Source organism: Musca vetustissima, unplaced genomic scaffold, assembly GCF_032173495.1.
Source record: "Musca vetustissima isolate MV318-11 ecotype Yass unplaced genomic scaffold, APGP_CSIRO_Mvet_v1 utg12221, whole genome shotgun sequence".
Classification (NCBI taxonomy): Eukaryota; Metazoa; Arthropoda; class Insecta; order Diptera; family Muscidae; genus Musca; species Musca vetustissima.
Genome location: NW_026883087.1, coordinates 414,512 through 437,666, shown reverse-complemented (window position 1 = coordinate 437,666; position 23,155 = coordinate 414,512). Strand labels below are relative to the sequence as shown.

General features: G+C 32.6%; 2 protein-coding genes across 4 annotated transcripts in view; both read left to right on the top strand.

The window, feature by feature from the left end:
* Nucleotides 1–4,685: 4,685 nt before the first annotated feature.
* On the top strand, nucleotides 4,686–6,287 carry LOC133329845 (ecdysone oxidase-like). The gene is made up of 2 exons (XM_061538311.1): nucleotides 4,686–5,051; nucleotides 5,142–6,287. Exons 1-2 carry the CDS (start codon nucleotides 4,686–4,688, stop codon nucleotides 6,285–6,287), a joined length of 1,512 nt encoding a protein of 503 aa, XP_061394295.1.
* Nucleotides 6,288–11,221: 4,934 nt separating this feature from the next.
* LOC133329838 (flotillin-2) overlaps nucleotides 11,222–23,155 on the top strand; it is a 71,502-nt gene continuing 59,568 nt past the window's right edge. Inside the window, exons 1-3 of one of the 3 annotated variants that reach the window (XM_061538302.1) lie at nucleotides 11,222–11,414; nucleotides 18,211–18,240; nucleotides 22,554–22,662. In XM_061538302.1, the coding sequence (XP_061394286.1) occupies nucleotides 11,325–11,414; nucleotides 18,211–18,240; nucleotides 22,554–22,662 (229 nt within the window). In that variant the 5' untranslated portion in view covers nucleotides 11,222–11,324. Of the gene's footprint in view, nucleotides 11,415–18,210; nucleotides 18,241–22,523; nucleotides 22,663–23,155 lie in introns of all 3 variants that reach the window. The other 2 variants (XM_061538299.1, XM_061538301.1) reach the window with 2 other exon arrangements.

Sequence of the window (23,155 nt, the reverse complement as noted above, 5' to 3'; positions counted from 1 at the left end):
CTGTACTTTGTTAACAAAAATACATGGACGGACGGACGGACGGACAGACGGACATGCATAAATCGACTCAGAAAGTGATTCTATGCATATTCTCAAAAGGAACCATGGGTCTATCTCGATTATTTTTGCCTGTTACAAACATATGCACAAAGACATAATACCCTGTACCACAGTGTGGTGAAGGGTATAAAAATATATATTTGCAAAAGTACACTTTATGTCCTTAAATAAAATATGTTTTGAAAACAAATTTACTATTATTTTTTGGGCACCTTCTAATATTTAAAAAAATATATAAAGTATTATTTTTTTATTTTTTGAGAATATAAAAAAAAAATCTTAACGAAAGCACTTTAAAAGAGCTCCTAATTTTTTATATTTATATTTAATATTTATTTTTTTCTATTACCGTTTTCATATTTCCTCTTGATAATTTTCTAGACAAATCCTCCCCCAATAATTATCATCATCATTCTCATAATGGTATTATTATCAGGCAACTTTTTAGGCCTGATAATATTTATACAAACAAAGAAAAAATCATATAACATTTCCCCACCCCACCCCCTTTAAGCACTTAATGTAACCGCCACGATTACGTTTATGGCTTTTTTATTTTCTCAAACAGATTTTTTGTTAGTCTTCTTCTTCTTCGATTTTTCTTGTTCAACAAATGGACTTTTGCACATGCGCACAGTGTCCACACTCTACTCCACACCACTTCGAAAGATGACTTGTTTGTCTTTTGGCCAATTTCATTGTTATTATTTTTATTCTCTTTTTTTCTTTAACGTTTTGCTTTCTTTGTTTTAGACACCTTTCTTTTTTCATTTTTTTTTTTTTTGCTTTGCTTTCTTGTGAGCATTTCTTTATTCTGCTTTTCACACTTACTTAATAATAAAAATAACTTTTTTTCCAAACTGCTGTAATAATTCACGACCGACGAACGATGATGAGATTGTTATGCGAGCGAACAGCAACAAAAAATTTCAATTCAATACGATTTTTTTATTTATTTATTTTTATTATTTGAAAATAATAATTTTTGTCGATTTTCTTTTCCTTGGAATTCGAATTTCTTTAAATTTCTTTGTTTTTGTTTTTGTATTTTTTTTTTTTTTGTTTCTTTGTATTTCTTTTTCTTTCACTTTCTTTTTTCACGTAGCTTCTGCTTTGTTTGCCAGGCTATACCACCCAAGCAATTTCGATTCGTTTTTTTTTATTTATTTTTTTTTCTTTTTTGACTTCAGCGTTTTGAACGTCTTTCCTTTACGACTTCCCTCGGTTAACTGATTTTTTCCGATTGGAACTTCTTTTAGCCAAGGTTCGTGTTCATTTTTTTCTTGGTAAGCCTCATTGGGGAAGAGGCCGGTATTTCTTAGGCTCTCTCCCCTACCTTCATTACAAATGGCCATGAAGTGGCTCTTCGAAAAAAAGAGTTCAAACATAAACACTCTGAGCATGCGCAACATAATTTATTTATTGGGGTGGAACGAGTTTTTGATCTCAAGAAAAAAAATTTTTTTTAAATAGAAAATAAAATTAGAAATTTTTAGAGGCTCTCTAGAAGTGCTGTATTTAAAGAAAATTATTTTAGAGGTACCCTAGGAGTGCTGTATTTAAAGAAAATATATTTGCATACCTTCTTGGCGAGGAGTGCTGCCTAGAAGTGCTGTATTTAAAGAAAATATTTTTAGATGCTCCCCAGAAGTGCTGTATTTAAAATATTTTTTAAGAGGCTCCTAGTTAATAATCTACAATAACACTTATATACAATTGTAAAGCATAGTTTTAGGAGGCCTTATGACAACAGGATTAAATCAGCTGATAGGTTCCAAACTTGACGATATCAAAAAAGTATTATGGATTTCTAGTTAATTTTTCCACAGTTCTAGGCCTGGTTAAATTAAATCCTTTGGAGAGCTTAAGGGACGATTTATTTAAAGAAAATATTTAGAGACTCCCTAGACATGGTTTATTTAAAGAAAATATTTTTGGGCAGCTTCTAGGTGGGATTCGTTTGAAGAAAAAAAATGGCATAGGCCGTCCTAGACATGGTTTATTTAAAAAAAAATATTTTTGAATATTCCAAACCCTGGTTTGCTTAAAGAAAATTTTTTTAGGGCTCCTAGTCATGGTTTCTTTAATGAAAATATTTTTTAGGGGCGCCCTATGCGTAGTTTCTTTAACGAAAATATTTTTAGGGGCTCCCTAGGCGTGGTTTCTTTAACGAAAATATTTTCAGGGGCTCCCTAGGCGTGGTTTCTTTAACAAAACTATTTTTAGAAGCTGCCTAGGCGTGCTTTCTTTAAAGAACATATTTTCAGCATAGTCCTGGGGGTGATTTATTTGATGAACATATTTTTTGCACAGCCCTCGGCGTGATTTCTTTGAAGAACATATTTTTGCATAGCCCTAGGCGTGATTTCTTTGAAGAAAATATCTTAAATGTTCCTTAGCCGTGATTTCTTCAAGGAACATTTTTTTAAAAGTTCATTAGCCGTGGGGTTCGGTATTTAAAATATTATGCCCCTAATTAATAATCAACAATAAAATTTATATTCAAGTGTAAAGCATAGTTTTAGGAGGCCTCATGGCAACAGGGTAAATCAGCTGTTGGGATTCAAACTTGACGCTATCGGGAAAATTATTATGGACTTCTTATTGTTTTACCCACAGATCTAGGCTTTTTAAAGAAAATATTTTTAGAGGCTCCCTAGACGTGGTTTATTAAAAGAAAATATTTTAAAGTCTCTCTAGGCATGGTTTATTTAAAGGAAATACTGTTGTCTAACTTCTAGAAGTGGTTTATTTAAAGAAAATAGTTTTAGAGGCTCCCTAGGCGTGGTTTCTTTAAAGAAATTATTTTCAGTATAGCCCTGGGGGTGATTTATTTAAAGAACATATTTTTTTGCATAACCCTAGGCGTGATTTCTTTGAAGAAATTTTTTTTAAAAGCTCCTTAGCCGTGATTTCTTCCAGGAACATATTTTTAAAAGTTCATTAGCCGTGGATTCCGTATTTAAAATATGATGCCCCTAATTAATAATCAACAATTAAATGTATATTCAAGTGTAAAGCATAGTTTTAGGAGGCCTCATGGCAACAGGGTAAATCAGCTGTTGGGATACAAACTTGACGATATCGGGAAAATTATGATGGATTTCTTATTGTTTTACCCACAGCTCTAGGCTTTTTAAAGAAAATATTTTTAGAGGCTCCCTAGGTGTGGTTTATTTAAGAAAAAATTTTGGAGGCTCCCTAGTTATGCTTTATTTAAAATAAAAATTTTCTGTGAATGCCTAGGCGTGCTGTATTTAAAGAAAAAAATTTTTAGTAGAGCTATTCTTCTACCCTTTGACTTTTCATAGCTCAAATCGAAGTGAAAATGTTGATAATTTTGCTAAATTATTTTGTCATTGTTAATAGAGCAGAAATAAATTCACTACAAAAAATAGGGCTTATAAATAGGAAAATGTTTATAAGAGAATATATTTTCTCTATGAAAAAAAAAATACCTGCTCTCACTCTCTTTGGCCGATACAACAGAGAGCTACCAAGAAGTTGCTCCCAATTTTTTTTCAATAACTCATTAAATAATTATCCAAAGATCAACTCCATTTCTTAATTTCTCGCTCTCTCTCTCTTTAATAAGAGAAAGTTTCAAATGAAAGAGCTTTCTTTATTGTGTATTTCTTCCTCAATTGTTTGATCATTGCTTGGTCAACATTTCTCAAATCCCAAGCTTCTTTTATTGGGGGGCCTGCTGCCCATTAAAGGCTACTCACGCTGGCGGCTTACGTGAGTGTGGTCACGTTTTGAAAGGCCTTGCCGTTAGCTGCTGGCCGGCTTGTGTAATTTTTATTATTTTTACCTTTCCTGCCAGTAAAGCTTTTCATACAGCAGGTGCTCAGAGTAGAGCACCATTTGCCTGATGATGATGATGGCCACAAACTATGATTATGGAATTCTGGCCTACAATTGGGTGACTTGCAATTTTTATTATCTGTTTGTCATTAGAAATTATTTTTTTTCTATCTTTTATTGATTTAAAAAGAAAGAAAAGAAAATGATAAACACATAAGTGGGTGCTATGTTGTAATATTGAATTTGTGTTGGATTTCTAAGGGAAATTGAAAGTGAAATGAAGTCAAGTGGGGGTTATTTAAAATTTCTTTAAATAAACCACGCCAAGGGAGCCTCTAGAAATATTTTCTTTAAATAAACCACGCCTAGGAAGCTTCTCAAAAAATTTATTTGAAATAAACCACCCATAGGGAGTCTCTAATTGTTTTTCTAAGTAAGCCTAGACCTGCGGAAAATATATTCAGAAATCCATAATCATTTTTCCAATATAGTCAAGTTTGGATCCCATCAGCTGATTTACCCTTTTGCCATTAGACCTCCTAAAAGTATGCTTTACACATGCATACATTTTATGGTAGGTTATTAATTGAGTATATTGAGTATAAATTTAATTGCCCACAATAAGTCTGCAATTTAAAAAAAGAAAATACTACTAATTTACTGTTTATTTTTCTCGAGTGTAAAGTAAATCCCATAATTCCAATGAACATAAAAACCAGTCTGTTTGCCAAAAAATGTTTTGTTTTTTTTATTTATTTATATGTTTTTTATTATTTTATTTGCTGACAATTATTTTATCAAAGTCGAAATAAAATACAATGGAAATGAATAAAGAAATTAAAACATCTGCAAAATTTAGTTTGAAGATGTTGCTTGAAGCGGGAACATCATCGGCATTGGCTACGGCGGCCAATTACTGTCCGATACCAAGTGTGGGAGCTGTAAATACTCTGGTTTCTCTATTGGTGCAGGGAATTTTAGCGGCTCAATGTAATATTTCAAATCCTGCGTTGTGGCCTGAGGATTATGCTGAGCAGGCTTTGAAAGAGGGTCTGCAGAGTTTTGATTTTGTGATAGTGGGAGGTGGTTCAGCTGGCTCTGTGGTGGCAAGTCGTTTAAGTGAAAATCCCAAATGGGATGTTTTGCTGTTGGAGGCAGGTGGAGATCCACCACAGGAATCTGAGGTATGACAAAAAAGATTGAGATAAGAAGAAGTTCGCAATTTAATGTTGAGGTGTTTTTGTAGTTCCCTATATTTTCCAATGACTTGTTAGATTCCATGGCAGCCTTCCATGGTCACCTTTGCCAATGGCCATCGCTGGAGTTCGGCCAAAAGTTATTTGGGTCCGGTTCGCCAAAGATCGAATCTCAAGGTTATTAAAAATGCCAGGGTCACAAAATTAAATTTTGATAGCCACAATCAAAAGGTACTCTCGGTGGAGTTTCTGTTAAAGGAAAGGAAGCCAATGAAGGTTCAAATCAACAAAGACGTCATTATTTCAGCAGGGGCCTTGGAATCTCCCAAACTGTTGATGCTGTCGGGAATTGGTCCGGCTAGAAATCTACAAAGGCTTAACATTCCTCTACGCCATGATTTACCCATTGGTCGGAATTTACAGGATCATGTGGTGATAAATTTATATCTCAAGATGCCAAGTGGATCCGACACTACATCTACTCCAGGTTCCCCGGATTTGGATGGTATATATGAGTATCTAATGCATAGCAAAGGACCCTTGGCCTCCTTTCCCACTGGCCAGTTGACAGCCTATCTGAAAACCCGACCAAATGGCCCCCGGAATATGCACACCTATTTGGTTGGCATGAAACGCGGAAGCTTTTCGCAATTGGAACAATCCGCCAAAATATCGGGACTGAAGGATGAAATCAAGCAGTACCTAAGGCAGCAATTGGAAGTGCAGGATATTTTCATTGTCTATATCCTGCTGGCTCAACCCAAATCTCGCGGTAGTGTAACCCTAAAATCCTCTTCCCCCAAAGATCCGCTCATAATCAACTCAGGTTATCTGACAAATCTCGAGGATAAGAAGGCTCTATTGGATGGTATTTCATATGTCATGGATTTATTGGAAACGGAGAGTTTTAAGAAGAGGCAAATAGAATTGCTGGACATACCCTTGAAGGAGTGTGCAAAATTCGCTTCAAAATCCCCTGAATATTGGTATTGTTTTATGGAGCATTTCTCTAGTACGGGTTATCATTTTGCGGGTACAGTTAAAATGGGCCCTGTGGGGGATAATGCCACATGTGTCGATGGGGAGTTGAGGATAAAGGGTGTCCACAATCTACGTGTGGCAGATGCCTCCATTATGCCTCAGGTAACCTCGCACAATACGAATGGTCCCACCATTATGATAGGGGAAAAGGCGGCGGATATGATTACCAAGAAGTGGGAATAAAATAGAAATAAAAATCAAATTTTATATTTTTTTTAATAAATAAAAAATAAATTTGAATTGAAAAAAAATCTAAAAATTTTTTTGAATACCCCAAGGCGTTCCCTATTTAAAAAAAGTAGCCAAGATTGGTTTATTTAAAGAAAATATTTTTGAATAGCCCTAGGCCTGGTTTATTTTTCAACACAGAGCCAGCTAAACCTTCTACTCCCTCGACCACTCGACAGACCCTGTTCCAAAGCCTGTTCCGCATAATCCTCAGGCCACAACGCCGGACTTGAAATATTACATTGAGCCGATAATATGCCCTGCACCAACAGAGAAACTAAAGTATTAACTGCTCCCACACTTGGTATCGCACAATAATTGGCCGCCGTGGCCAATGCTGATGATGTTCCCGCTTCAAGCAACATCTTAAAACTAATTTTTTTGGAGAAGTCTGAACTTCTGTCTTGCTATTTGTCTGTTTCATTTGACTTTGACAAAAAGTATTGTCAGCAAATAAATTAAAAAACAGATACATAAATAAAAAAACAAAACATTTTTTGGCAAACAGACTGGTTTTTATGGTCATTGGAATTATGCGACTTACTATACACTCGAGGAAAATTAAACGTTAATTAGCCACATTTTTTTAAATTGCAGACTTATTGTGGGCAATTAAATTTCATACCTCAATATACCCAATCAATAACCTACCATAAAATGTATGCATGTGTAAAGCATACTTTTAGGAGGCCTCATGGCAAAAGGGTAAATCAGCTGATTGGATCCAAACTTGATGATATCGAAAAAATGATTATGGATTCTTTAATATTTTTTCCACAGCTCTGCGCTTATTTACAGAAATTATTCTTAAAAGCTCCCTAGGTTTGTTGTATTAGAAGAAAATATTTTTCACATAGCCCTAGGAGTGATATATTGAAAGAAATTAATTTTGGTTTGCCCCTAAGCGTGGTTTATTTAAAGAAAATATTTTTAGAGTCTCCTCAGGCGTGGTTCATTAAAAGAAAATATTTTTTGAATCACTCTGCATGTTGTTTATTTAAAGAAAATAGTTTAGAGGTCCCCTAGGCATCCGCTTACATGTAACTCAATATACCTAACTAATGATCTACAATAACATTAGGTAAAAGTGTGAAGCATAGTTTTAGGGGGCCTCATGGCAATAAGGTAAATCAGCTGATTGGATCCAAACTTCACGATATCGGCAAAATGATTATGGATTTCTAATTATTTATTCCACAACTCAACGCGTGGTTTAACTAACATTATTGAAGGTTTAGGGATGTTTTATTTAAATATTGATTTAAATCAAATATTTTGAGAAGCTTCCTAGGCGTGGTTTATTTAAAGAAAATATCTTGAGAAGCTTCCTAGGCGTGGTTTAGTTAAGGAAAATATGCTGAGAAGCTGCCTAGGCGTGGTTTATTTAAAGAAAATATTTTGACAAGCTTCCTAGGCGTGGTTTATTTAAAGTAAATATTCTTAGAGGCTCCCTAGGCGTGGTTTATTTACAGTAAATATTCTTAGAGGCTCCCTAGGCGTGGTTTATTTAAAGTAAATATTCTTAGAGGCTCCCTAGGCGTGGTTTATTTAAAGCAAATATTCTTAGAGGCTCCCTAGGCGTGGTTTATTTAAAGAAAATATTATTAGAGACCCCCTAGGCGTGGTTTATTTAAAGAAAATATTATTAGAGACCCCCTAGGCGTGGTTTATTTAAAGAAAATATTATTAGAGACCCCCTAGGCGTGGTTTATTTAAAGAAAATATTATTAGAGACCCCCTAGGCGTGGTTTATTTAAAGAAAATATTATTAGAGACCCCCTAGGCGTGGTTTATTTAAAGAAAATATTATTAGAGACCCCCTAGACGTGGTTTATTTAAGGAAAATATTTTTGCATGCCTTGTAGTCGTGGGTTATTTAAAGAAACTATGTTGAGAAGCTTCCTAGGCGTGGTTTATTTAAAGAAACTATGTTGAGAAGCTTCCTAGGCGTGGTTTATTTAAAGAAAATATTTTTAGAGACCCCCTAGGCGTGGTTTATTTAAAGAAAATATTTTTAGAGACCCCCTAGGCGTGGTTTCTTTAAAGAAAATATTTTTAGAGACCCCCTAGGCGTGGTTTCTTTAAAGAAAATATTTTTAGAGACCCCCTAGGCGTGGTTTCTTTAAAGAAAATATTTTTAGAGACCCCCTAGGCGTGGTTTCTTTAAAGAAAATATTTTTAGAGACCCCCTAGGCGTGGTTTATTTAAAGAAAATATTTTTAGAGACCCCCTAGGCGTGGTTTATTTAAAGAAAATATTTTTGCATAGCTTCTAGGCGTGGTTTATTTAAAGAAAATATTTTTGCATAGCTTCTAGGCGTGGTTTATTTAAAGAAAATATTTTTGCATAGCTTCTAGGCGTGGTTTATTTAAAGAAAATATTTTTGCATAGCTTCTAGGCGTGGTTTATTTAAAGAAAATATTCTTGCCTACCTTCTAGGCGTGCTGTATTTAAAGACAATATTTTTGTATACCTTCTAGGCGTGGTTTATTTAAATAAAATATTTTTGCATACCTTCTAGGCGTGGTTTATTTAAAGAAAATACTTTTTGTATACCTTCTAGGCGGGCTGTAGTTAATAAATTTACTTTTGCATGCATTCTGGGCGTGGTTTGTTTATGGAAAATACTTTTGCATAGCTTCTATTCGTTTTTTATTTAAAGAAAATATTTTTGCCTATCTTATTAGAGACCCCCTAGACGTGGTTTATTTAAGGAAAATATTTTTATATACCTTGTAGTCGTGGGTTATTTAAAGAAAATATGTTGAGAAGCTTCCTAGGCGTGGTTTATTTAAAGAAAATATTATTAGAGACCCCCTAGGCGTGGTTTATTTAAAGAAAATATTATTAGAGACCCCCTAGGCGTGGTTTATTTAAAGAAAATATTATTAGAGACCCCCTAGGCGTGGTTTATTTAAAGAAAATATTATTAGAGACCCCCTAGGCGTGGTTTCTTTAAAGAAAATATTATTAGAGACCCCCTAGGCGTGGTTTATTTAAAGAAAATATTATTAGAGACCCCCTAGGCGTGGTTTATTTAAAGAAAATATTATTAGAGACCCCCTAGGCGTGGTTTATTTAAAGAAAATATTATTAGAGACCCCCTAGGCGTGGTTTATTTAAAGAAAATATTATTAGAGACCCCCTAGGCGTGGTTTATTTAAAGAAAATATTATTAGAGACCCCCTAGGCGTGGTTTATTTAAAGAAAATATTATTAGAGACCCCCTAGGCGTGGTTTATTTAAAGAAAATATTATTAGAGACCCCCTAGGCGTGGTTTTTTTAAAGAAAATATTATTAGAGACCCCCTAGGCGTGGTTTATTTAAAGAAAATATTATTAGAGACCCCCTAGGCGTGGTTTATTTAAAGAAAATATTATTAGAGACCCCCTAGGCGTGGTTTATTTAAAGAAAATATTATTAGAGACCCCCTAGGCGTGGTTTATTTAAAGAAAATATTATTAGAGACCCCCTAGGCGTGGTTTATTTAAAGAAAATATTATTAGAGACCCCCTAGGCGTGGTTTATTTAAAGAAAATATTATTAGAGACCCCCTAGGCGTGGTTTATTTAAAGAAAATATTATTAGAGACCCCCTAGGCGTGGTTTATTTAAAGAAAATATTATTAGAGACCCCCTAGGCGTGGTTTATTTAAAGAAAATATTATTAGAGACCCCCTAGGCGTGGTTTATTTAAAGAAAATATTATTTAAAGAAAATATTATTAGACCCCCTAGGCGTGGTTTATTTAAAGAAAATATTATTAGAGACCCCCTAGGCGTGGTTTATTTAAAGAAAATATTATTAGAGACCCCCTAGGCGTGGTTTATTTAAAGAAAATATTATTAGAGACCCCCTAGGCGTGGTTTATTTAAAGAAAATATTATTAGAGACCCCCTAGGCGTGGTTTATTTAAAGAAAATATTATTAGAGACCCCCTAGGCGTGGTTTATTTAAAGAAAATATTATTAGAGACCCCCTAGGCGTGGTTTATTTAAAGAAAATATTATTAGAGACCCCCTAGGCGTGGTTTATTTAAATAAAATATTATTAGAGACCCCCTAGGCGTGGTTTATTTAAAGAAAATATTATTAGAGACCCCCTAGGCGTGGTTTATTTAAAGAAAATATTATTAGAGACCCCCTAGGCGTGGTTTATTTAAAGAAAATATTATTAGAGACCCCCTAGGCGTGGTTTATTTAAAAAAAATATATTGAGATGCTTCCTAGGCGTTTAAAGAAAATATTTTTGCATAGCCCCTAGGCTTGGTTTCTTTAAAGAAAATATTTTGGCATAGCTCTAGGCGCGGTTTCTTTAAAGAAAATATTTTTGGCATAGCTCTAGGCGTGGTTTCTTTAAATAACATATTTTTGCCTACCTTCTAGGCGTGGTTTACTTAAAGAAATATATTCTAAACGTGGTTTATTTAAAGAAAATATTTTGAGAAGGTTCCTACGCGTGGTTTATTTAAAGAAAATATTTTTGTATACCTTCTAGGCGTGGTTTCTTTAAAGAAGTTAATTTTGGCATACCTCTAGGCGTGCTGTATTGAAGAAAAATATTTTTGCATACCTTCTAGGCGTGGTTTATTTAAAGAAAATATTTTTGCCTACCTTCTAGGCGTGCTGTATTTAAAGAAAATATTTTTGCCTAACTTCTAGGCGTGCTGTATTTAAAGAAAATATTTTTGGCTACCTTCTAGGCGTGCTGTATTTAAAAAAAATATTTTTGCCTACCTTCTGGGCGTGCTGTATTTAAAGAAAATTTTTTCGTGCTCTAGGCGTGCTGTATTTAAAGAAATTATTTTTGCATAGCACCTAGGCTATGCAGCTTCCCAGAAGCTTTAATATTTTTATTTAAAAAAATCTTAATTATTTTTTTTGATTTTTTCCAGGTGGCTGTTGTGGCTCCACAAAGAAACGCACCATTGTCGGTGGCTGGGCCTGGGCATGGTGGCTGGTAACAGATGTCCAACGACTCTCCCTGAACGTGATGACCCTAAATCCCATGTGTGAAAGTGTGGAGACCTCACAGGGTGTACCATTGACGGTGACCGGAGTGGCCCAATGTAAAATTATGAAGGTGAGTAATAACAATAATTAATTTTTTTAAGATTTATTAATTACTTATATTAATTATGTATTAAAAATTTAAATTATTAATCCAATTCTATTTTTATATTTAATATACAAAAAAATTAAATTAATACAACTACACTTTTTTTTATTGGAAATTTAAAAAGAAAAAACTATTTGTTGTATGTACAACTATGCATGCTGGCTTTCTTGTTTCGTTTTCTCTCTAAGGATACAAATTCGAATTATTGAAAAAAAAAATAAATATTTTTTCAAAATTATTTTTGAAATCTTTTTTCTATTTATTCTCTTCTTTTATCTCTTGTAATCAATATACAAAATCTCTTGCAACTTTTGTAAAATTTCTGTATTGTTGTTTTTTTTCTTTTTTGTAAATTTCATTTGTTAATTTTTCTTTTTGGATTACATTGTTTTTTCGATTATAGTTCTCAACACCAAGAGAATTTAATAAGAAAAATGTAAGTCTTGTTTAAAAAATTAAAATAAATAAAATAAATCATTTGTCGTGTTCGTGTCCACTAGCATTTTTGTCCAAGAATGTCTTCTTCACTCTTCCCCATTTTTTAATTTATTATTTTCAATTCGAAATCTTTCAATTTTATTTTTTATTTAAATCTGTCATATCACTATCCACAATTAGCGCCTCAAAGTTTGATTTGAGTTATTTGGCACAAGCAATATAGGAAGCAATTATTTTCTCTTAAAAAATACCCCTACGAATATTCCAGAACGTTTCCTTTAAATAAACCACGCCTAGGGTTATTTGAAAAATATTTTCTTTAAATAAATCTCGCCAAGGTATATTCGAAAAAATACTTCTTTAAATAAACCAAAAATTATTTGTATATATTTTTCAGGGTGCGCAAAAAATGGCTCGCGAATGATTCAAAATACATTCTTTTCGTTTTGTGCTCATTTTACGAATGAATTTATGGCGATAAATTCTTTACCAAACGAGCATTCGCCAAAGAATGTTCGCACACACATAAAAAACGAATGAGAGCATACAACAACGTTCGTCCGTTTCATTTCTGACATTCTCTCACGAATGAAAACAAACATTCCCGAATTCTCGCAAATGCTCAAAACAGCAACAACAAACGTTCGTGAACTCAATAGTTGTTGGGCATGTGTTTTTTATTCCACACACTTTCTACTACTCACACATTCATTTGTGTTTGTGTTTACTTTTTTATGATATTTTTGTTTGTGGTTGTTTCTAACAGTACTCGCGAGTATTCGCGAACATTTGTTTTTTGAGTTTTTCAACAGAATGTTCTTCAGTAACAAATGTTCGCGAAAGAATGAATCGTCGACGCTTGCAGCGAAATGTTATCGTTCGTGACTTTTTCGTACAATGCGAACATTCGCGAGAGATTGCAAAAGCTTGTTCATTCATTTGTAACATTATCATTCGCGATAAATTGAAAACATTCGAATTTTCGCCCATGAGAAAGAGTGTATTTTAATCATTCTCCGCACCCTGATATTTTTATTTAAAGAGAAAAAAATGAGGTAGTACACTACACTTGAGGGTACCTTCGCTGACAAGATGTATACCTTAGCGGTATGCATTGACATTGAAGGAGCCTTCAACAGTGTCAGCACTAATACGCTTATCCACCTTAGATACCTTCCAAATTGATCCGGCAATCATAGACTGGGTTAACTATATGCTAAGGAATCGATAGATTAGCTGTAGCATATATTACATAACAATCAGAGACAAAGTAGTTCAGGGAACACCACAGGGAGGGATTTTGTCACCGCTCCTGTGGGTACTTACTTCCATAAGCCGAGCTTAGAAAAGATTTCCAGGCGCGTCGGTCTTTTGCGCAGTTTTTCCAATTTGAAAGACCAATTTCGGCAATGTTGTCTTCGAATTCGACTTGATCATTCCCTCGTATTCTTGGCCTTCCCCTTCTGCGTGAAACATCAGCTGGTTCGCTTTTATATGCCTTTTGGGCTGAGACATCTTCATCCATTCTCACAAGATGACCTAGCCAACGTAATCGCTGCAGCTCAATACGTCTAACAATGTCGATGATGTCCAGCTGGTACAATTCATGGTTCATTCGACGGTGATATTCACCGTCCACTTTGGCAGACTCCTTCTCAATTTGTTCAAAGGTGGCTGTTACCACTCTCAATGTTCGACCCATTATGTCGATATCATCGGTGTAGGCGGGTAACATTTGTTGTTTGGTGTACAGCATGTCATTTCTGTTCCATTTTGCCTCTCGTATGACCTTTTCCAGCAGGATCTTAAAAAGGACACACGACAAACTGTCACCTTGTCTTAATCCTCGTTCGGTATTAAAGGGCTCTGAGAGGTCCTTTCCGACTTTAACTGCTGATCTTGTGGCACTTTAAGTTATCCTGCATAGCCGAAATAATTTTGCAGGAATGCCAAACGCTGACATGGCTTTATACACCTCTGAACGGATAGGGCTGTCGAATGCGGCTTTATAGTCGACGAATAGGTGGAATGTGCCGATGTGATTTTCGTGGGTTTTTTCCAGGATTTGGCGCAGAGTGAAAATCTGGTCAATGATGGGGATTTGCCAGGTCTGAAGCCGCATTTGTATGGTCCAAAAATGTCATTGACCATTGGCTTCAGTCCTTCACACAGTATGCTGGATAGCGCTTTATATGCGATGGGAAGGAGACTTATTCCTCTATAGTTGGCACATATCGTCTTTTTTGTGAACGGGACGCAGGATGCTGAGGTTCCAATCATTGGGCATGCATTTTTCTAGCCAAATTGTAGTAATCAGCTGGTGCATGCTCCTCACCAGCATCTGACCACTAGTCTTGAATAGTTCGGCTTGTAACCCATCGGCACCTGTTGTTTTATTATTCTTCAGCCGATTGATTGCTATTCTGACTTCATCTTGACTAGGTGGTATACAATCTATACTGTCATATATTATTGGTTCTAGGGTATCCACTTCACTGCTACTATTTGATACCAGAAGTTTCTCAAAATGCTCCCTCCAGATCCTCAGCACGCTGTCTGTATCTGTCACCAAATTTCCTTCTTTATCTCTACAGGAGGATGTGCCTGTACCAAAGCATTGATGGTGGTCTTTGGTATCCAAGTCTTGCTTTTGCTGCAGTTTGTAGGAAGTGGACAAATCTCTGCCATTGTACTTCTATCAGGGGTGCTTTCGCCAAGGGTAAGTTGGGCGGAGTAGGCTTCTGCTATCTGTTGTGTTTGCAGCTTTTGGACGTAAAATTTCCGTGTTACATTAGATCGCACCTTTGCTGCTATATTAAGACGGGTGCGTACCTTGGCTGCCACAAGGTAATGGTCCGAATCGATATTCGCTCACCGGATCGATCGGACGTCTATAACACTGTACTTCTAGGCAGATCTTTCTGCAGAAGAGTTGTGGGCTCTAAATGGGGTTTCAATCCAAAGATGGTACACTGGATCTATAAGAGCGTTATTAGACCAATTCTAACATACGCGTCTGTTGTCTGGTGGACAGCAATGGATAAAAAATTTAAGGTAAAAGCGTTCCCGAAAGTCAGGAACGTGTTGTCTAGGTATTGTGGAGCAATGGGTATAACACCAACTAGGGCCTTGGAGACAATATTATATATACATCCAATAGACATCCAAATAGACATCCGGCGGTTGCAGCTTTAAGACTTAAAGCACGTCAACATTCAATACCTTCCAATTCAGACCGCATACCTGAAACGAAATTAGTAACACGATGCGAAACTATAATACCAGATAGAGAACAATGGTATAGAACGGAACACTAGTTCGCATGCCGCCTGGTAACTGTTGCTACACAGATGGCTCTCGATTAGAAGGAAAAACTGGACTGGGACTTTTTATAGAAGAATCGGGTACCGAAATTTCTCTTCGTCTTACAGATCACAGCACGATCTTACAGGCGGAGGTTCACGGAGGAAAAACTGGACTGGGACTTTTTTTTATCGAAGAACCGGGTACTGAAATTTCTCTTCGTCTTACAGATCACAGCACGTTCAAGCTATAACAGAGTGTCTTAACTGGTTAAGTTCAAGTTATTATGGACAGCAAGCATTACGGACCAAGGAATCATAGGCAACGAGATAGCAAATCAACTAGCCGGGAGTGCTACTGCAGCACTATCCACAATAGATTTGAGTACCGCCAAACCCTTTTAGGGAAACACGCCAAGAAATGAGGAAATGGGCGAATGAGACCCACAAAACCCTTTGGGAAAATGAGGGGACAGAAAAAATCACCAAAATCTTATGGGGTGACCCAAATGGAGACAATATTAAGGAAATCCTAACGCTAAACGAAAAAGAAATAAACCGACTTAGGGGTATTCTAACAGGACACCTTAGCCTGAAGGCATATCTACTTAAGATTGAATGCGAAGGTAGCAGAATGTGCAGAACGTGTGGGGAAGACAGTGAACGGTGGAACATTTCCTGTGCTATTGCCCAGCATTTACAAGCCTTCGGAAACTGTTCTTGGGAAATGACACTCTTCACGGACTAACCGATCTGAGGGGGTGTGAATAGAGAAGACTGAAGGCGTTCACAAAAAATACGGAATTCCTAGATTCATAGGGGAATCAAACTCAAATGCTTTTTATACCCTCCACCATAGTATGGAGGGTATATTAGTTTTGTTTTTCCGTTTGTAACGCATCGAAATAATCATTTCCGACCCTATAAAATATATATATTCTTAAGCGTAAAATTCTATGACGATTTAAGCATGTCCATCTGTCCACATTTAGGCATAGCTCCCATATAAGCGTACCCTGATATTTTGAGGTTCTTGAAATTTGGCACATTGAGTTCTTATTGGGTAGCAAATCTCTCCACTAAAAATTATAAACATAGGTCCATTTTTTTGGATAGCCCCCATATAAGGGTACCCTTCAATTTTGCGGTATTTTGGGGTTTTTATCGCATTTCCGACCAAATTCGCTGAAATGTGGTACTTTGAGTTCTTATTGGGCAGCAAATCTCCCTACTAAAAATTATATATATAAATCAATTTTTTCAGATAGGCCCTATATAAGGGTACCGCCAATTTTCGGTATTTTGGGGTTCCTGGACTCGTTTTGCAACTGAATTAGCTGAAATTTCGTACATTGGTTTATTATTGGATACCAAATTACCCCACTAAAAATTATAAATATATGTCAATTTTTTCGGATAGCCCCCATATAAGGGTACCCCCCCCCCATTTTCGGTATTTTGGGGTTCTTGAACGCGCTTTTCAACCAAATTCTTTGTAATTTGGTTTTTTGTAATCGTATATGGTAACAAACCTCCCTCCCAACAATTAGTAATATTCGCCCCCCCCCCTTTTAGGGGTAGTCCCCATATAGCCCCCTTTTTATATTAAAATAGTTATCTGATTTGTTCCGCGTTTTGGGTTGGGTTCTAAGACTTTGTTGTAATCATTTTACCTGTGGAGGATATAGAGATAAACAATTAGAACGTGAGGTTCCTGAATGAACAATATAAAACCTCTGGTGATGGCCTTTTCTAACTGTAACCTCTACATTGCAGTATTTTGGTACCATGCGTCGTCTATATCGGTCCACTTTTTGGGGGGTTTTTAGTAAAAACGTCCTAAAAATTTCTGAAATTTGTATTTCCTGTATATCGGCAGGCATCTCTTCCTTATAATAAGATACATAATTGAGATACATACCTAAAATATTGGTTTCGAAATCTACATATATCGGTCATTAATTATGCATAGCCCTCATATAATGATAACCCCAAATATTCTCTAATTCCTACACTATGTAATCAATATTGGTCTCCCTTTACGCATTGCCTCATATAACTTTGCAATCTAAATTGCAGTAGTTTGAGGATTTTATACTCTACCATACGTTATTATTATCAGTCCATGCTTTGGGGTTTTCAGATTTTAGAAAATATCCCCATTAAAAATTGCTGAATTTTTTATTTGGTGTCTATAATATGGTTTACATAAATCCGTTTGTAGAATTATCGGTATAGGTTCACTTTCTGATATTTTCCCTATATTTACATTTCAAGTATCTATCAGTATACCTATGGTGGAGGGTATCCAAAGTTAACTTAACGCTTTTTTCACTTGTTTAATATAAACTTTCACTAATTCTGGACTTGACTTTCTCCGGATTTCTAGAGCGCACAACAGGCCTCATTTGGCTTATGTGTTTGTCCTTTTCATGTTGAACATGTTGTGGTATCATGCACCCCTCTTTTCAACCTTACCTATTATTGGTTTATTTTTAGAGAGATTTTCTTTTCATTAGCCTTCATTTGTATTAATTTGGAACACTTCCATTGCCAGTAACGTTAACGCCTCAAAGTATGCTTTAGTTTTGTAACATCTATTGGCACAGACCTCTAAAAGAATTAAATCATACCGTTCAACGTAGAATAAAAATCAATAAACAGAAAATTGATAGATTTTTTCTGAATTTTTACAAATAAGCACAACAAATAATATTTCGATTCCAATTTAATTTCGATTTTTTGCACAAATTCCAATTTTTTTAGAATTTTTGGCACATTTCCCCCTAATTTAATTTTATTTTTTATTAATATTTTATTTATTCTATATTTTTTATTTAGTTTTATTTTGTTTTTACTTAGAAAATTAGTAGTCCGTTTATTTTGTTTGATCATGCCTATTGTAAATTATTTTCCCATTTCTTTTCTGGAATGAACAAAAAAACAAAACTCCTTTATTTATTATTTGTTGTATATTTTTTTCTTCATTTCTTTTTTCTATTCTCTTTTTTCGATTGCAGTCTAGCAAATATGGAAAAATGGATGATGAGGTATGATTTGCAGTTTGTGATATGTTTAAGTTTTTTTAATTCTCTATCGCGAAGAATTCATCCTGAATGGAAGGGTAGATTTTGGAATTTTAAAAATAAATAAAAAAAATATTTTTTTTAGAAGCCAAAAGGTCTTTAAAAATAATTAAAATGGGATATAAAATAAATAAAATGGAACATAATTAAATTATATATATATACATATATATGTTATATATATATAATTTCAAATATGTTCATATATATTCATGCCTAAAATATTTTTTTAATAATTCCAAAATCTCCTTTCAATTTTATTTATTTTTTTCTTTTTCTTTTTTAATAAATTCTAATTTTTATTTTTTTTTATAATTTTTTTAATATATGATCTTCATCCTGTAATTTGTTTTCCATAATTTTGTTGGAGTATTTACTGCCGTAGTTTTGAGTTCCCCATTTGATGATATGATTTTTGAATATGTTTTTTCTAAATAAAAGGTATGTTGAATATATTTTAATATTTATTTTATTTTTTTAAATATTTTTTTTTTATAATATTTTCAGTAATTTTTGTTGTGTTTTTCACCACTTTTTCTCACTCTATTATTATTTATAAAAATTAATTAATTGTTTTCACCTAACTTCTTAATATGTTGCCATTAAATGTTGTACATTTTGTCCACGTCTAAATAACAAAAAAAAATAATTTTATATTTTTTTTAATTTTTTCACATCTCATATATTTAAATTTAATATATAAATATAAGTATATATGTACAGTCGAATAAAAAAACAAATAAAAAAACAAAACAAAAAACAATATTATTTGACTGTATATAAAAAGGAATTTTTTACAAATAATCACATTAACCACTGTGCTACAAGTTCAAAAAATACTTCAAGACTGCCCTTCAAAATCAGGGGTCGCTGAACATGTATTGGTTTTGTAAAAATATTCCTGACTAAATAAAGTATTGTATTAAAATATCGATTTTTATTAAAAGCAAGAGGGTTGATTTTTTTCAAAGTAACTTTTTCAGATTTTATATAAAAATCTAAAAAAAAAAATCTTTCAAATATAGACAATATCCTATATAAATTTTTATATCGATAACAAAAATTTCTTCATGATTTTATACCGATAACTGCATTTTCGGTAAAAATTCTTTTAGCTAACTAAATTTTCAAAGAAATTCTGAGCAATAAGAAAATTTTTCCGTTCCAAATCTCATCGATAACAAGAATTTTTAAAAAAATTTTTATCGATAACAAATATTTTTACTGAAAAATTTTTTGATAACTTTTAAATATAGTCGATTATAAGATTTTATTTTAAAATTTTTTATTTCCAAAAAAAAATGGTGATCGATAACAATATTTTCAAAAGAAATTGTAATCGATAACAAAAATTTCCGTTCAAATAATTAATAACAATTTTTTCTATAGAAATTACTGTCGATATTTTTTTTCCTAAAAATCTCTTCAAAAACAAAATTTGTTATCGAAAACAAAATTCTTAATTTCTTATCGATAACAGCATTTTCCACAAAAATTGTGATCGATAACTACATTTTCCAAAGAAAGTATGATCGATAACAACGTTTTCCGTTTTAAATTTAATCGATAACAGGACTTTTAATAAAAATGGCTATCGATAACAAATGTTTTTACAGACATTCTTATCAATAATTTACAAATACGGTCGATTGAAAGATTTTTTATCGAATTTCTTTTATCGATAACAAACATTTCCAAATAAGCTCATATCGATAACAAACATTTCCAAATAAGCTCATATCGATAACAGAATTTTCTACAGCAAGAATTAGAATTAGTGTCGATAACTTTCAAATATATATTCTTTATCGATTTTTTTAATATCGATTCAAAAATTGCCGATAACAGTACATTCTGCAGAAATTACCAATATTTTCTAAAGAAGATTAAAAATTCCCCCTTGAAATTCTTATCGCTAGCAAGATTTTTGATAAAAAAAAATTACCATCGCTAACAAAATATATTTGTGTTGTTATCGATAACAAAAATGTCCCTTTAAATTTATACAGATAACAACATTTTCTATCGATAACTGGATTTTTCATAGAAATTGTGATCGATAATATAGACAATAAAAAAGATTTTTTTCGAATTTTAATATCGATAACAAAAATTTTCCCATATATTCATGTCGATAACAGCATTTTGTGTTTGTAATTCTTATCGATAACAATATTTTTAATAGAAATTGTGTTCGATATCAAAAGTTTTCGTTGAAAAGCTAATCGATAATTAAATTTTTGTCCAATATACTATCGATAAAAATTTTTTATGGAAGTTATTATCGATAAATTGATTTCAGATAATACCAAGAAATTATTTTCGATAATATTATATTTCTATCGATAACAACGTTTTCTACAAAATTGTTTTCGATAACAATTATTTCTATAATAATTCTCATCGATAGTCTGTAAGAATTGTTATCGGTAACACGATTTTCTATTGAAATTTTTTTCGATAATATAATTCTTCTATCGATAAATTAAATTTTCTATAGTAATATTTATCGATAACAAAAACTTATATACAAATTCTTATCGATAACCGAATTTTCTATACGAATTCATATCGATAACAGTATTTTCTATTAAAATTCTTATCGATAACTGGATTTTATATAAAAATTGTTATCGATAACTAGATTTTTTTTCGATAATATAATTTTTCTATCGATAAACTAAATTTTCTATAGTAATTTTATATCGATAAAAAAACTTCTATACAAATTCTTATCGATAACCGACTTATCTATAAAAATTCTTTTCAATATTCGGATTATATATCAAATATTTTTATCGATAACTAAATCTTTATAATTTTTTCGATAATATAATTTTTCTATCGAAAAACTAAATTTTCTATAGTAATATTTATCGATAACAAAATTGTTTATAGTCAATTTTTCGTTAACAAAAACTTTTATAAAAATTCTTATCGATAACCAAACTTTCTACAGAAATTAATTTCTATAACATAATTTTTCTATCGATAACAAATTTTCCTATTGCAATTTTTATCGATAACAAAATTTTCTATAGTACTTTGTATCGATAACAAAATTTGCTATAGAGCTCATTTTTGATAATATGAATTTTCTATCCATAAACTAAATTTTCGATAGTAATATTTATCGAAACCAAATTTTCCATTGGAATTTTTACCTATAACAAAACTTGCTATCGTAGTTTTTATGGAAAACAAAAATTTCTACAGAAGTTATTTTCGATAATACGATTTTTCTATCAATAAAAATGTTGTTATTGTAACATTTATCGATTAATAAATTTTTTATAAAATTTTTTATCGATAACAAGGTTTTCTATACTATACAAATGGATACCAAAATTGTATTTTTCGATAATATAATTTTGGTATCCATTTGTATAGTAATTTTAATCCATAACTAAATTTTCTATAAAAAATATATATCGATAACAGGATTTTATACAGAAAATATTATCGATAACAAGGTTTTTTATAGAAAATATGGTCAATATCACAATTTTTTGTAGTAATTTTTATCGATAACCAGATTTTCTAAACATTTTTGTTAATGTCATGCGTGTCTATTGAAAATTCTAATCGATAACTATTTTTTTTAACTCGATAGTATCATTCTGAAAAAATTACTTTAAAAAAATCATCCCCTTATTAAATTATATAACTAATTTTGTATAATAAAATATTTTTAAATAAAAAACTAAAGATGTTTTTTTCTTTTACTTTCCCGACCCTCTTATACTCTATTGACAACCATGCATTTCCGTATCCGTTTGAATTGAAAACATAACCCAAAAAACAAAAAACCGATACAAATGCAAACGTCATTGTTTGTTTTGATGGATACCTTGATGTCTGTGTGGGTGTGATGTTGTACCGTTATCTTTTGTGTTGCGCTTTTTGGCTGTTGTGCTGCTCTCTGCTGTAACTACTCCTCTCTGTCTCTCTCTGCCGTTTCATCCTGAATTAAATAAATGCTGCCAACGAACGCTCTCTGTATTTCATAATAAATATAAATATACATGGATATATAAACATATATATAAATAAATAAACAAATAATTGTTGTCATAATGTACATATATAAATGAAATAAAAATATATATATTTCGCTGACGCTGCTGACAACGACAACAAAAACCCCACAACAACAACACATATTAATAAAACCATAAAAATTCCTTTTATATTCTCCAAAAAAACAAAAACCCCTGAACAATGAATGAACGGATTTGTTCATGCAGATGATGAATGTCTATTATTTTCATCATCAGGCTGACGAACTTCTGGGCACCGCCAGTGAACAGTTCCTGGGCAAGAGTGTTAGCGAAATTAAACAGACGATCCTGCAGACGCTCGAAGGACATTTGCGTGCAATATTGGGTGAGTGTTTTTTTTTAATAATTAATAAATATATTTTATTTCATATTCGATATTAATATTAAAGAAATCGATAACTTATCGATAAAATCTCAAAATATAGAGAAAAAAAATTAAGAAAAATTTCTGTAGAAATTATTGTTATCGATTATAATTTCTATAGAAAATCTTTTAATGTTATCGATCATTTTTTCGATAGAAAATCTTGTTATCGTTAAGTACTTCAATAGAAAATATCGTCATCGAAAATTATTTCTTTACAAATCATGTTATCGATAATATTTTTTGTGGAAAATCGTGTTATCAATTAAAATGTCGACAGAAAATCTAGTTATCGAAAATATTTTCTGTGAAAAATCTTGTAATCGATAATATTTTTTATGGAATATCGATAATATGTTCGGTAGAAAATCTTTTTATCGATAAGATTTTCTTTAGAAAATTTTGTTATCAATAATATTTTCGATAGAAAATCATGTTATCGATAATTTTTTGG